Raw genomic sequence first — 15,419 nt, 5'->3', positions numbered from 1 at the left:
GTGCAAGAACTATATTTCTAAGGTTTTCTTAGTCTACTAGTTGGGTTTAAACCTCGCTCTAATACCACCTATAAGAAAGCGTCCCCCTCCAGAGGAAACTGAACTTGGAATCAATTTTAAGGATTTGGTGTTCCTTACAACTTATGGAAAGAACACTTTTTCACATTTCCATTTAATGATGACTGCATGGTTTAAACCATTATTTTATTTTGAATTGAGTAATCCATCACAATAATTTATAAAACCGAGCAATTGTGAGAAGAAAAGGTGACTTTTCACTCACACATCCGATTGCAACACTCTACGAGCCACTTGATTAAATTGTGAAGCCAAATTATAAACAAAAACTTAACCCCAACAATAATATAGTAGCAAAATCAAGGCTTTTCCCCTTGATTTCTAGTTTCCGTCTTCATTAATATTCTTAGTTAGCTTCTCACTTAATTTATCTTTGGAACCCCAATTTAAATTTTGCACACATCCTGCCTTCAATATTTGAGCTCTGTAAAGTTCATCATGGCCAGTCCTATCTATTAATTTAAGCGGTATTGTGTTTAGTGAAAAACTACGAGTTCTATCAAGATCAAGATTGACAGATCTTGGATGATTGGGCACAAATTCTAATTGCAAGGCATTCTCTAAGAATCATATATGCCCTTAAATTGATAGAGTTTACTTACTAGCTCTTGCCACGGGTTGAAGAGAGAGAGAGAGAGAGAGAGAGAGAGAGAGGTATTAACATCGGTCGAATGCAACACGAGGGCATATACGACCAACAGGTTGAAAAGAGAGAGAGAGAGAGAGGGGGGGGGAGAGGGAGAGGTCGTGGAGTTACACCCATGTAATTTCCAAACTTCTAAAGTACAATGGCGGATACTTCACCTCACTCTCACGACTTTTCTGTCTAGCTCCTCAAACATTGCAAGACATGACCCATCACACAGAAATCAATTGCAGAAAACCTCCTTAGATGTTTCCAAGAGGCTGCAGAAAGTAGCATATTCGTGCAGACTAGCTGTAAGACCACCAGAACCGAGTAGGAATACATAAGCAGAAAGTGATTGATTTAATAAAAGCAACTAGCAATGGGTGATTCTCAAAGAATTGATAACTTGCATCTCAAGCACAACCATCATCCTTCCCCAATTCAAGACTACAAAGTCTCTCTCTACCTCAACCCTCTTTCTAACTAAAATCCGATCACCTACAAGACTACCAAAGAAGAGACCACATTCGACCTTCTTGGAACGCAGTCAATGCCCAATTAAAGCCATTACTGACAACGTAGTTAAGAGGTCAATGACAGCTTTAAATGCTCATCCCCGGCACAGATGGAACAACGGCCTCTGCCTTCTTCTTGGGTTTCTCCACTACAATGGCTTGAGTTGTCAAAACCATGCCTGCAACAGATGCTGCGTTTTGCAATGCGCACCTTGTAACCTTAGCAGGGTCAATAACACCAGCTTCAAGTAAGTTTTCATACTCGTCACTCATGGCATTGTAGCCAATCTCCCACTCACTCTCGAGGAGCTTCTCGACCACAACAGCACCTTCTGTCCCCGCATTGCTAGCAATCAAAGCAGCTGGAGCCAATAGGGCCTGCAGCAGCCGACAAGGATCACTGAGTAAACAAAACAATCAAACATTGAAAGAGTATGAAAAGGAATCCAAGATCAGGGGCCACTATTCACAAATATATGGCCAGAACTATGCACATGCTACTGGATGCACTTTATCACCATTAGCCAAGAATATATGCTCACCTTCTGCACTATGTCAGCTCCTAGCTTCTCTTCTGGGTCTTGTATAGTTTCCTTTATTGCGGGAACTGCAGCTGACAGATGAACAAAGGCAGCCCCACCACCCGGTACAATTCCTTCTTCAATGGCAGCAAAAGTAGCATTCTTTGCATCTTCAATCCTTAGCTTTCTATCTTCCAGCTCAGTTTCTGTGGCTGCTCCCACCTACAGCACACAACTTGGTTGGTACACTAAGAAATACTCGTGCAAAGTTCCAGCCACCCAAAAGCCCAGCATATGACAAATACCTTTATGACAGCTACCCCACCAGATAGCTTCGCGATTCGTTCCGACAACTTCTCTTGATCATAGATAGAGTCAGTTTCTGCAAGTTCTTTCTTGATTTGAGCAATGCGAGCTTGAATCTCATCTTTTGTAGCAGCATCTGCAATGATAGTGGTTGAATTGTTGGTGATTGTCACCTTCCGAGCAATCCCTAGTTGCTCTACAGAGGCATCTTCAGGTTTCAAACCAAGGTCACTGGCTATGAACTCCGCACCTACAAGGAGTAGCTCAAAAATATCAAACATCCATAGTTGCAATGAATCGCGTTTCATTCAGTTTGAACGAATCACGAAGCTATCTTCTGGTGGTGGTGGTGGTGGTGGTGGTGGGGGGGGTGGCGTAGCTGCCAGATGTTTCATGACAGCTACCCCACCAGATAGCTTCGCGATTCGTTCCGACAAAAACCTCTCCATCTATAGTCTTGCTCTGTGATACACTAAATAAGCTCATAAAAGTAGTAAATACCAGTAAGGATAGCAATGTCTTGAAGTATTGCCTTCCGTCTCTCGCCAAATCCAGGTGCTTTGATAGCAGCTGCATTGACTATACCACGCAGCTTATTAACCACCAGTGTTGCAAGAGCTTCTCCTGATACATCCTCAGCAACAATAACCAGAGGAGTACTAAGTTGTGAGATCTTCTCCAAAACAGGTAAAATGTCCTTAATTGTGACTAGTTTCTGGTCTGTCACAAGAACTCTTGCATTGTCATACTCCACAGTCAGCTTCTCCTGGTTTGTGACGAATTGGGGGGAAATATAACCCCTATCAATCTACAGACAAGGTCTACATTAGTCATAGAACGCTCATACTTGAGGTGACTGAGTGGCAAAAACCTATATCTCACCTCCATTCCCTCCTCAACTGTCACCGACGTTTCAAATGATGATGATGACTCTATCGAGAGGACACCATCTGGGCCAACCTTGTCAATGGCATCTGCAATCATTGTGCCAATGGATTCATCGTTGCCAGCAGATATTGATGCCACAGCTGCAAACAAAGCAAAGGACTCAGCAATGTAAACTCCTCAAGGAATCTAACTCTAATAGCTGTACAGCTGCTGAGGAAGCTCAAAAACCTTTAATATCATCTCCACCCTTCACGGACCGAGACTTCTTCTTCAACTCCTCAACCATGGCAGACACCGTTTTATCTATACCCTTCTTCACAGCTACAGGATTTGCACCAGAAGTCACACTGAGAAGACCCAATCTGATGAGTTCTCTAGCAAGTACGGAAGCAGTTGTAGTTCCGTCTCCTGCTGAATCATTTGTTTTACTAGCCACCTGTGAACATTACATGATATTACCACATCACCACATCACTCAGAATATGCAGGCTGTCTCTTGATCAGTACAGTGTAGCCTGTGAATTACTGAGTGTGGGATGCATAGCATGAACACTAGAGCACAATTACCTCTCTGATAAGAGCAGCTCCAGCATTTTCCATTGGATCAGGCAACTCAATAGCCCGAGCAATTGTCACTCCGTCATTGATGACCTTGGGTGATCCAAATTCATCCAATACCACATTGCGACCTACAATCCTCAAGGGCGTCAAGTAAAACAATACAAAGACGACTACTTCAAAGAAATAAACTATCAAGAAAGGGCCCAAATAAATGATGCCCTTGGATGTCACCCTCACTGCCAAAGCAAAAATTTCCATCACACAATTGCAGGCAACATGAAAAGAAGAAAAAACATGGCACTACATCTCTCAAGGTCTAGCATCTTCCAGATATCTAGCAATACCACAGGCTCTTAAGACTTACACACCCAAGGAGGCTTGCAATACATATATGTTAAACAGAAATAAGCGAAGCTGCTGGGAAAAAGGGAAGTGTATCCTCTTTTCATGTCAGATGTAGTCACAGAAAGTGGCGCTCCCAAGAGCAGGTGCCCACAGTTCTAGGATTTTAGTTCCTGGAAGAGCTCTTCAACTACAAACTGTCATTCCCATGCATTTGCCTTCCATTCCAAAAGCCGTGGAAAACAAGGTGAGAAAATCTTGCTGGCATTAATTGCAGGGAGCATGCTGTTGTGCCCTTTTCATTCTAGGTTTGGACATGCAGGCCCAATGGTCACACCATAGTATCTTTTCACAAATGGAGAAATGCTGTACCTCGAGGCCCAAGGGTCACACCAACCGCATCTGCCAGTTTGTCAATGCCAGCCTGCAGGGCGGCCCTTGATTTCTCATCGAAAGCAATCTCTTTAGCGTCCGCCCTCACCACAAGTCTAGACGCGCCCCTGGCGTTCCTGGTACACAGGTGCAGTCCTCCTTGCATCTGGTTTCTCCCCTGCCAACATCCTTGCAAGCTTCTCCTCCCCTGCAAACGCCAAGTAAAACAATGAACAATGCAGAAACCCGAATTCTGAAAACACAGTGTTCCTAAACCCGTGAAAACCCCATCAAAACAGATTCAGCCTAAAACCTAAGCAAATAAACTCAAACTAGAGAATGCAGTAACCCAGGCACACGGGTCTAGATTCAAACCAGAGAATGCGACTACTAACCCTAAACCAAACCTCACCCTAACCCTAAAAACACATGAGCCGCATGAGAGAAAGAGGTACTGACAGAGGAAGAGGGGGTTGCTGGAGACGAAAGATAGGCCAGCACCCCGTGGTTCAGCAGAGCTTGAGCTGCCATGGCTGGTCAAAGCGGTTCGCAAACACGTCGAAGAATCAGAACTCGTTTTATTTTCACAGAAGCGTTTTTAAGGGGGGGATTTAGTTATAATTAGATTAATTTCTTCTTTAATCCTTTGATTCATGCTACAAATTTTTTGAGTATTTGTTAATCTCACCAAGTAAAAATACCTTCTAGCATTTAAATTTTTTTAGTATTTGTTAATCTCACCATTAATCCTTGTAAAAATACCATTAGGTTGCATTGAGCATGCCATTAGAGAGGTTAGAAAAAGCTAAAGCATCCTACCAAATCAAAAACCCAAAAATATGCACCATTATGAAGGGGGAAATTTTTTAGCGAGCTTTACTAGGTGAGCTTCTTTTACAATCCTACAAATTAGAGCTTTTTGTAATCCCATTGTTTGTTGTTCAAAAATGCAGTAAAGCTCAGCTTCTTTTACAATCCTACAAATTAGAGAGCTTTTTGTAATCCCATTGTTTGTTGTTCAAAAATGTTAGGAGGTTGATTACTTGGCCAACAATAGTACGCTCAATTCTCCATTGAATATCTTCACACTTAGGGCATTTCTTCATCCAAGGTCGCAAATGGTAAGTAACATATAGAATAGAAGGAAGGTCTAGTGCGATCCTAGAGCAACTGAAAGATTGTCCAAGTATGATAAAATAGTACACTGCATAAATATAAAAAAGGATTCACCATTCAATTCTACAAAATTATTGACATGTCTAATGTAAACAACATAAAAATTCTATAAATACAAAGATGTCCATTTGTAACATAAAGTTTGATTGATGAGTCCATATCCATAAGTGTAGGTTCAATACAAAATTTTTGCACTACATACCATTAAGGATTATACAACCATATACTTAAAAAAGGGATTATAGAGGTGTATACAAAAAAGGATGGTCACCATAAAAGACGATGGTGGTACTACACCTTCCTCCTAGGGTTGCCAAGTGCAGGAGACAAGTCAGAAGCATTCAATGAAGGTTGATGCATGAACATGTGATCATTCTTATCAAGCCTCAACACACATAAAAAAACATAATAAAGATGCTTGTATGCAAGATATGCTTTTTTGGCAAATTCTCATTTCTGGAAGTCTGGGCAAGTAGATTATGGCTCACTTTTTATATGTACCTCATAAACAATCCCCTCCTTCTTAGAGCTTGTTGTTGCAACATGGAATATAACATGTTTAGAGGGTTGCACTGTAATTTCTTCCAAGACAATAGCTTCCATTTCTTGAGCATTCTATACTTTTTTGTTAGCATTCTTTGATATAAAAGGAGGCCGTCTTGTCTGACGTAAAGAGCTACGGTCCCTTCCAAAACTTGAGGGTCCATGTTGTATGTCCGATTGGTGAAGGTGAATGCAAAGAGCTTGCAGGAATGTTGTGTGGTTGTTGACTCTCTCATGAGAGTTAGAGGAATAGTTGCATGTAGTATAAAACCAGCATCGATTGACTAATGCCCTTGATTCCATTGTTGTAAGCCTAGTGCCTTCCTCCACCTTCCACACATGGGAAACCTTTTCAAGAGTATGCATGATGTTGGGATCTATGTGTAACATCATCATTGCAGAACCACATCATTTGCACCTTTGGACCTCCTTTGCCAGGGTGTTTGTGCTCTGAATAAAAGCAAGGTGCTAGCACACCTTTTCTAAAGCTTTGAAGTTATCGATGACAATTGAGGTGTCCATCTAGCAAACCAAAGCACTTTAGTTTTAAGTTGATAGGCGTCCTCCTGATGGTCCAAAATGTCTTATGTACTCTTTCTTCTTTAACATCACATGCTAGAAGTTGTGGATGAATTGGAGGATGACCAACAACATCTCTTGTTGCAGTATCGACTCTGTGGTGGTTGCTTGAAGGTCAATTTTCCTTTGCTTTCTATCTCAATTTTCCATAGCATACACTGGACAATGTGAGCCGTTTTCCTCCACACCTATTAATCTCTATTACTTTCACTACATTGTTTCTCTATCTCTATAGAGAGACCTTGGTTGCTCCATTTGTACTATTTGTGGGGAGTTGGTGTGCTTCTTGATGACAAAGCTCGTTCAATTAAGGTCTCTAGGCTAGGGCCACCACCAACATGCCTTCCTAGCCTATAAGCATATTATTTTGCACTTTGAAGCAATGCATTCACCATATCTGAGATGCAAGCATCATAGAGAGTGATCTTGCTTTTGTATCCCTCACCTGCAATCTAGCTTCCATGCATGCTTTCACCCAAATTTGTTCTTGGAGTAAATGCTTCCTCTCCAAAGGGCTCCTCTCTACCTACTAAAATGAATTTGACATTAAAAACCACATTACATATCTATAAGCATGTGAGAAATGTTTGTCTAATGTATGCCCATAAACAATGTGTAGTCCTTCAAAAACGTTGGCCACCAGTACCCTAAGTGGAGTATTTTCCTGGCTATGATTTTTATCACAAAATGCTACCCCTTGGTGTGCTTGCTCCATGATTATGAGGTATTCGTCCTCCCGTGGTGGGCAGTGTCTAAGAATGTCATTCTTACTTCTTCTATAAAGAATTCTAGAAATAAGTTGTTAAGGCTCACTCTCTTTTAGTAACTTTCTTTGCTAAATCTTTCCTTGGTTCCTTTCCTTCTAGAAAACCATTAGCTAAAAGGTTAACAATTTTATTGCTCCACTCTCGAATAGCCTCTACCTTGAACACTGTAGCATTTGGTAGCCACCTTAGAGTGTAGTGTATTAGGGAAGTGAGGAGGATAAGTTAGTAGAGTAAAGAAAGTGAGAGGAAAAGGAGTGGGGTATGAATTTACAAGGAGATGAAGCAGTAAGGAAAGATGAATTAGCATGGGAAATAAGAGGGGAAAGGAAATATGAATCAGCATGGGAATAAGAGGGGAAAGAAAAGATGAGCTAGTGTGGGAAAAGTAGGTGCAAAAGTGGACACTATAGGTGTGTGTGTGGGGGGGGGGTGTGTGTGATGAGGGAAAATAAGTGGGGTAGGTTTGTAAGGGAAAGAGTGGGGGGGAGAGAGAGAGAGAGAGAGAGAGAGAGAGAGAGAGAGAGAGAGAGAGAGAGAGAGAGAGAGAGAGAGAGAGAGAATCATGAATTGGTAGGTGCATTAAGAGGGAGAGGTGGGTAAGAAGATGGTTTATTGGGGGGGGGAGGGGGGGGGGAGTTTATGTTGTAGGTAGGAGAAAGGGGGTAGGAAGGAGATTGTAGAAGGGATGACACGGATCATTCTTTATCTTTTCTTTAGGGTGACCAACATAGTCTTTGCTCTTTCCCCACTTTTTCCCAGTGGCTAAGAAACACCACACAAGCTCCCCCAAAGTATAGTAATAATAACATACAAAAACAAAAGAACTAGCTTTTTTATCATTAGAGAATGGGGGCTTTTACATGTGGATATGGTTGATTCAACCTTCTATTTGTAGGGAGTTTGTAGGCTTCGATATGTAGATGTAGCATGGTGGGTTAGATGTGTGTGGGGGTTGGGTGTGTACATTCCTTGAATTGCCTCTTGGCCTTTATGCATGTGACTTACCTCCTGGCCTTTACGTGTTTGACTTGCAACACACTGGTTAAGTAATGAGAGATACTAAAGTCCATTCAGTGCTTAATTCATGTATGAGCTAATCTCATGACCAGGTTTAGGTGTTTGATAGAATTGTGGCCGTTTTCTTAATGCAATAATACAAAAGTTGACCCAGCAACACATGATAATTTAATAATAGTCCACAATGTACTATTTGCCTAGGCCAATGTGGAGGAGTCTTCTAACAAGACCTTATAAATAATTCTGAAGAAAGTAGTGAATGTGAACATGTTAGATTTGGATCTGCTTTATGGGCATTTCGGACTACTTATGAGTTAGCAATAGGGAAGACACCGTATTCCATGGTGTATGGGCTAGAGGTGGTGGTTCCCATGGAAGTTATGGTACTCAGTTTACAAGTGGCAATTATACCAAATTTATCAGATGCACAAGTTATCGATGTGTAGTTTGGACATCTGCAAAAAAGGACCGGATTAGATATTTTGATCAGGATTTTACTCACGAAGTTGTTTCATCTAGATATATTATCACTTATCCATAGGATACTCATACCTTTGTTCGTGGGACAAACAACCCACTGGGTGTGCTAGGTGTCAAAATAAAGTATTACCCATACAAACTTTAGTCACCTTACTCATTATTTCTACATTTACATATTACCTGGCATACTAAAATAGTATGTGTTGCTTTGTATCTTTTTATTATTATCATATATAGCGCAAAGCGCAAGATCAGAATATAATGATTGATCATCAATAGCCGTCAAAGAATGCTTTTATAGTAATATAGAAAACCAGAGTTATGTTATATCGTCATGGTTTATATTGTAAATGTATGGTATATATTGATATATGTTTATGTCATCACCTGATTATAATGTATTAACATGTTAAACCATATGTGTCGGTTATCTGCCCACTAACAAGATCTAGTGGGGGTTGAAAGGCAAGACCCATGGGATTGCATGGGGCTAGACTGAGCCTATAGATTTGGTTAAGTAGAAAGAGGATTAAACACTAGAAAATGGGCAGGTGGACCTAAGGATAGATGAATTAACTTCATAATCAAGGAGACATGACATCGTGTTGAGTCTTAAGAGAATTATGAAGACACGTGGCAGAATCATTCACCTTTCAGAGTAAGGATCATTCTAGTCAAACTGAGAGAAGCTAAAGGAATAGCTAAGCATTAGGATATTGTGATATGAGGCCCCAAAAGAGTCGCTCTACCCATAATGCAATTCCACTACCATAGATAGTTGGGTAAGGGGTCTCACATCTGAGCCAAAGTTATAAGGCCTTTAGACATGAGATTAAGATGTTAGATGTGGTTTTATAAACCAAAATTTATAGTATTTTACTGGGTTTCTCTTTCAGACGGAATAGATCATTGGGTAAGGGGTCTCATTGCATAGCTTGAAACCAAAATTTATAGTATTTTACTGGGTTTCTCTTTCAGACGGAATAGATCATTGGGTAAGGGGTCTCATAATTGAGCCAAAACTTACAATATCTTACTGGGTTTCTCTTTCAGATGGAATAGATAGTTGGGTGAGGGGTCTCATAGTTGAGCCAAGTTAGGCCTTTAGACATAAGCTTAAGATGTTAAATGTGGTTTTATTGTATGGTGCATAGCTTGAAACCAAAACTTACAGTATTTTACTAGGTTTCTCTTTCAAATGGAATAGTAGATGGTGAGACCTTATCTATCAAGAGTCTCTATGCTATCTTCAAAGGATGACGTGATATTCTTTGCCTTCGAGCACCTTCTTTCCTCGGCTCATAGTGAAGATTTGGTCACCCCAGCCAGATACTTCAAGAGCCTCTATTTTATGACTGTTGTGATTGAAGATATAGGTGGCACTCGGGGTAGTGGATCATGGAAGGTCACTTGAGATACCATCCTTAGAAATAATAAATTCCAAGTATTATATGTGATCAGTTTAAAAAATTCATTTACTTTCTTAGCAAAGAGTTCTTCCTTAAGATATCTAGAACTTTTTGATGTGTTTTTCAAAAACAGTTGCATTCTTAGAGTAAACTAAGATATCATCCAAGAATGCTAGAACAAAATCATCAAAGAATACGAGAAATTAATCATCTAGATGTTCTCTAAAAATTTATTGCATTAGTCAGTTGAAAATTACAGGAGCATTGGTTAATCTGAAGGGCATAACTCTAAACTCAAGTGTGCATATCTAGTGTTGAATGCTATTTTTGCTCTATCTTATTTCTTGATGTGGATTTGATAAAATCCAGACTTTAAATCAATTTTGGTGAACATCTACGCACGATGTAATCAATCCAAAAGTTCCTCAATCCTAGGTATTGTATTCTTGATTGTGTGAACTGGAGGGCTTCACAACCACAAAATGCTAAGACTCCACTCTTGAGCTTTGGAGAGCCATATTGGAGAGCCATAGCTCCACCCAAACTCTATCTAAAAGGGAAACACTATGCAAAAGATGAAGTATCTCTCACTTACATCTCTCCCTCTTTTTGTAATCGAGGATTCCTCGCAGAGTTGCCTTGTTGATGGAGCATGTAAGAGCTCCACACCATCGTCTCATTGCACCACCGCACATACCAACAGAAGCTCGACACTCCTCTACACAAACTCGCACACCCACTCTCACACACACATGCAAGTAAGCACACAAGAGCTCAAATAAGCAGTAGACAAGCAAGAAAGTAATAGTATAGTAGAGTAGAGAAAAAGAGCACTCTATTACATTATTCATAAGAGAATGAGAGATTTTGGTTATGAGGTCTTATCTAATTTATTTTTAGGGTTTACACCCTTAAGTGGCCAAAGCTTAAAAATCAAATCCTTAGGCATCCTACACTAGTATAAACACTTAGCCATTGATAGTAGCCTCAACACAAAGTCCCGTGATGTGTGCCTTTAATAGACAATTAGAAGACTACATAAAAACTATTGAAAGAGCTCTCGAATAGTTAATGATCCATCATTACTAATGTAGTGAAACTAGGGATACGTCGTAAAGATTATTAAAAAAGTTAACTTTATTTTCCAGTAGTTCTTGATATATAGTTGTTAATACATGCAACACTCACATGCCTAGCTTATCAATAACTGCTAGGTTTTTTAAGTCTCAAACAACACCCATTAATCTGTAGCTAACATAAATTCATATACTCAACAAGAGAATCTACTTAAATTCATTTACTCTTTTTGTACAGGGTATGCAAAAATACTCTCAAGAAACAAAATCTTTCACAACACAATTTAACAGAAGTTATCTATACACCGGCTCCTTTGCTTTGAGGTATGGACCCTACCTCTAAACTATTTGGTACGATTATTTTATTCTTGCATAGGTGTGGGTTTAGTTCATATGAAGGAGAATAGTGAGGTATTGCTCACTTTTAGAGATTTAAAGTCTTGGTCGAGAAGAAAAGATGCATACAAATAAAATGCATGAGATCAGATGGTGGGGAAGATTATTTCTCCAATGACTTCAATGATTTCTTGAGAAAGTAGGGAATCAAGAGACAATTTACATGTAGGTACACTCCGCCAACAAAATGGTGTTGTAGAAAGAAAAAATAGACACATTGTAAAAGTGGCACGTGCCTTGATGTCTGAAAAGAATATGCCACATTATTTTTGGGCAGAAGCAGTATCAACTATTGTGTACATTATGAATAGGATCCCCACTGCACCTGTTCATCTGTTCATGGTATGATGCCTGAACACCAGATGTGTCTTACTTGAAAGGGTTTGGGTGTATTGCATATGTGTATGTTCCTGATGAAGCGAGAACAAAGTTGGATCTAAAGGTAGAGAAATTCATCTTCATTGGTTATGCTTTGGAGAGCATAAAGGTTATAGATGTTATAACCGTACCACACTCATGAGATGCGAGTAAGCACATAGGTTATCTTTGATGAGATGAGTAGATGGTATGCACTAGTGAAGGAAACAAAAGATGCAGATGTAAGAAGCACTAATGTTGCATCACATGTAGAGCAGTAATCATAGGTGCTTAGTGGACTTGGAGAGTCCTCTAGTAATGGATCCAGTGTTGGTTCATGGTCAGGCAGGTTGAGTACACATGTATCACACAAAGTGTTGGTTCATGGTCAGGCAGGTGCTTAGTGGACTTGGAGAGTCCTCTAGTAATGGATCTAGTGTTGGTTCATGGTCAGGCAGGTTGAGTACACATGTATCACACAAAGGGAAGGAAGGGTAGATCAACCTTTTGTGCCTGATCTGTCGGCAGGTCACTCATATATGGATGGTGACTCTGGTGGCTTTGACTAGAGCCTTGATGAGGAGCTTGGCATTGTTGAAACGTGCAATGTAAAATGAATGGGTTATTTGGTTGAGTGTGGAAAAGCACCCTAGAGGTGCAAGCCTAGAGGTGCAAGATATTGTGGTAAGATAAGAATGCCACATGTGATATTGTATGGTGTGTTGACCAAAAGAGTGGAAAAGGGAGTGCCACATCATGGATGAGGATGTGTAAAGTGAGATAAGGCTAGAAGGACTTTATCATTGTATGGTTGATTGTGAATGCAATAGAGATCTTGTGTTGAGTGTGTAATCTCTCTCTCTCTCTCTCTCTCTCTCTCTCTCTCTCTAGTCATGGAGTTTCTTGTGTGGTTTAATCCACCTTATGCTTATGCTTAATCTTGTGTCTATCACCATGATCAATCCCATATTAGGATTGTTAACATGGTATCAGGGCTACGATGGGCTCTTGGTCATGGTGAATATTATGTATAGTGTTCTTGTTTATGAGGTTATTTGATTAAGCATTATTTTCATTTTATTATGAAAAAAATTAAGCACATTCATTGTCATTAGTATTGCATTTGGAGAGAGATTATGTTGGTGATTGGAGAGAATCTTGAAGTTGCCATGGAAACTGAAGATTTCAACAATATGAAGACTATGAAGTCTTCATCAACATCAAAGAAGCTAAAATAAGGATTTTAGCAAGTATGAAGGCTATGGAGTATTTGGTGTCAACAAGGAAGCTGCCAAGGAGACAAAGGTGTCTCAAGAAGGTTGGTTTTGTGAGTTTTGCCTTATTAATTTTTTTGGTTTGAGCATGAAAGATTGCTCATGTGTTGAGAAGGGTTGCTATGTTGGGATTTGTGAATCCTATGGTTCTTTACTTGTGGACAAAGATGGTGGAGGAGGTGCATGCTTATTTGTGTTAATGGCAAGTGGTGATGGGCTGGTTGCAGTCCATATTGGAGCATGTAAGTTGAGGCATGGCTCATGGTATGCTCATGAAGGTGAGCATGAAGTGGTGGAAGTGATATGCAGCTTTCACAAGATATTGGCACCTCTGATTTCTTGGGAGAAATCCATGATGGAAAGCACCCTTAGAAGAGAAATTGGGCGTAGAGTGGCAATTTAAGAGCCAACATTGGTGGCCACGTTTTGAGTGGAGATTGCAACAATGAAGAGTTTCAATTTGGAGCTCCTATAAGAGAGCTCAAGAAGATCAGAGAACATAGGTCTTGAAAGGGTGATGAAGTCCAGGGTAGCCATGTTCCGGCAAGGACCTATGGCAATAGGTCATGGGTATGGAAGCTCATTTGAGAGCTTGATGGATAATCTCAATGGAGGTGTATTAATGCAAAGGAAGTAATGGCATCATTAACCCTGCAAATAGTTGCAGCGTCGACAAGAAAATTGGAAGCTTGCAAGCATGAGAACAAGCTCACGTGTAGAGAGGTAGAGGTGACAACATTACCGAGTTGCAGAGAAGGTATGCAAGGGTAGTCTCAATCTCATTAGGGTGTAGACAGAGAGATAACAGAGAAAAAAAACTAGGTAGCACATTCGACAATTTAAAAAAGAAAGGAACTTATTCAACGCTTAAGGGGTGTGGAGGGTGTTGATGATGAGGCTCTTGAAGTTTGTTGTTGAGTTTGAGCATGCTGTGAAGGTGGCACGCAAAGCTTCTCATCTGAGGCACGAGCTCTTGTAGAGGTGGCCACCTAACCTGGAGCAAAGGCCAAGCAGCTGGCAACAATAGAGGAAGCCAAGGCTTCCACCCTAGCACAGAAGGCGTAGGTGCAAGCAACGGTACAACTGCTTTGGTTGATGGATTAGGGCCACCCACCACGGTCCATAGAGAGAGAGAGAGAGAGAGAGAGAGAGAGAGAGAGAGAGAGAGAGAGAGAGAGAGAGAGAGAGAGAGAGAGAGAGAGAGAGAGAGAGAGAGAGAGAGAGAGAGAGAGAGAGAGAGAGCACAGTGAGGCAGGCGCAACAGGAAAGTAAAACACCTTTTGTAGAACGAGTGATGTAAATGTAGCACAATGAGCATTTGTAAAAATTTTCAGCCCCAACACGACCATTCAGAATTTTAAATAACCTTATTAATTGTAAGGGTGCATTCACACGATTGTAGATTAAAACTTGCTCATATGCAGCTTATGGAAATGCTTGTGATGGTCACATTGGTGCGAACATGGCCAAGTGGAGTTATCTTGCTATTCTTAGAGGTCATCAAGAACAATGATCTTTGTTCATTTGGCATCTTTAAGGTGCAAAGTTGTATGGTTTATCTCTCCATAGCCGTGAAAAAATTTGCAGATATCGGCTTTGGTGGTAAAAGCCATGGATGTTGATCATTATTTTTTTGAGACGGTTGCCCTGCCCTTGCATAGCACATAAAAAGGTTTGTAAAATCATCTTACCCAGATTTATGAGGGTCCCCTGCTCGAGACCATGGGTGCTTGAAATGCTTTGTAAATGTGGTGTGCGTTTAGTTGTGCATGCATAGGCGTCACACTTTATGGATTGGTTCCTTTTTCTAGACACGTGGGTGTCCTAAAAGCACTTGGGTGGTTTTGCTTGAGTAACGTGGTTCTCAAAACAGAATTGAGGTGTCTAGGTTTGCTAGTTACATGCACACACACTTGTTGAACACTCCAATTTGCATTGAGGGAGAGTGTTGAGATTGGCAATGCCAAATTGTTGGGGGTGAGAGATGAGTTGATCAAATTGATTGGAGAGATTGTATGCACATACCCAAGTTTACATTGAGGAGGGGTGTTGAAAGGTGCAATGTAAAATGAATGGGTTATTTGGTTGAGTGTGGGGGAAAGCACCCTAGAGGTGCAAGATATTGTGGTAAGAT

General features: G+C 40.5%; 1 protein-coding gene across 1 annotated transcript; it reads right to left on the bottom strand.

Annotated features, from left to right (window-relative positions):
• Positions 1-1,049: 1,049 nt before the first annotated feature.
• LOC147639888 (ruBisCO large subunit-binding protein subunit alpha-like) lies at positions 1,050-4,806 on the bottom strand. The gene is made up of 9 exons (XM_086775045.1): positions 4,671-4,806; positions 4,212-4,419; positions 3,504-3,625; positions 3,165-3,372; positions 2,931-3,076; positions 2,550-2,856; positions 2,048-2,298; positions 1,764-1,964; positions 1,050-1,599 (listed from the first exon to the last, which is right to left on the bottom strand). The coding sequence occupies exons 1-9, from the start codon at positions 4,740-4,742 to the stop codon at positions 1,309-1,311; spliced, it is 1,806 nt and encodes a 601-aa protein (XP_086631171.1). The 5' UTR covers positions 4,743-4,806; the 3' UTR covers positions 1,050-1,308.
• Between the last annotated feature and the right edge of the window lie 10,613 nt (positions 4,807-15,419).

The sequence above is a fragment of the Cibotium barometz genome, chromosome 3 (genome assembly GCF_041138505.1).
Source record: "Cibotium barometz isolate CiBa-2024 chromosome 3, ASM4113850v1, whole genome shotgun sequence".
Lineage (NCBI taxonomy): Eukaryota > Viridiplantae > Streptophyta > Polypodiopsida > Cyatheales > Cibotiaceae > Cibotium > Cibotium barometz.
Note: the sequence above shows the minus strand (reverse complement) of the source record. Positions and strands in the feature narration are given on the sequence as shown.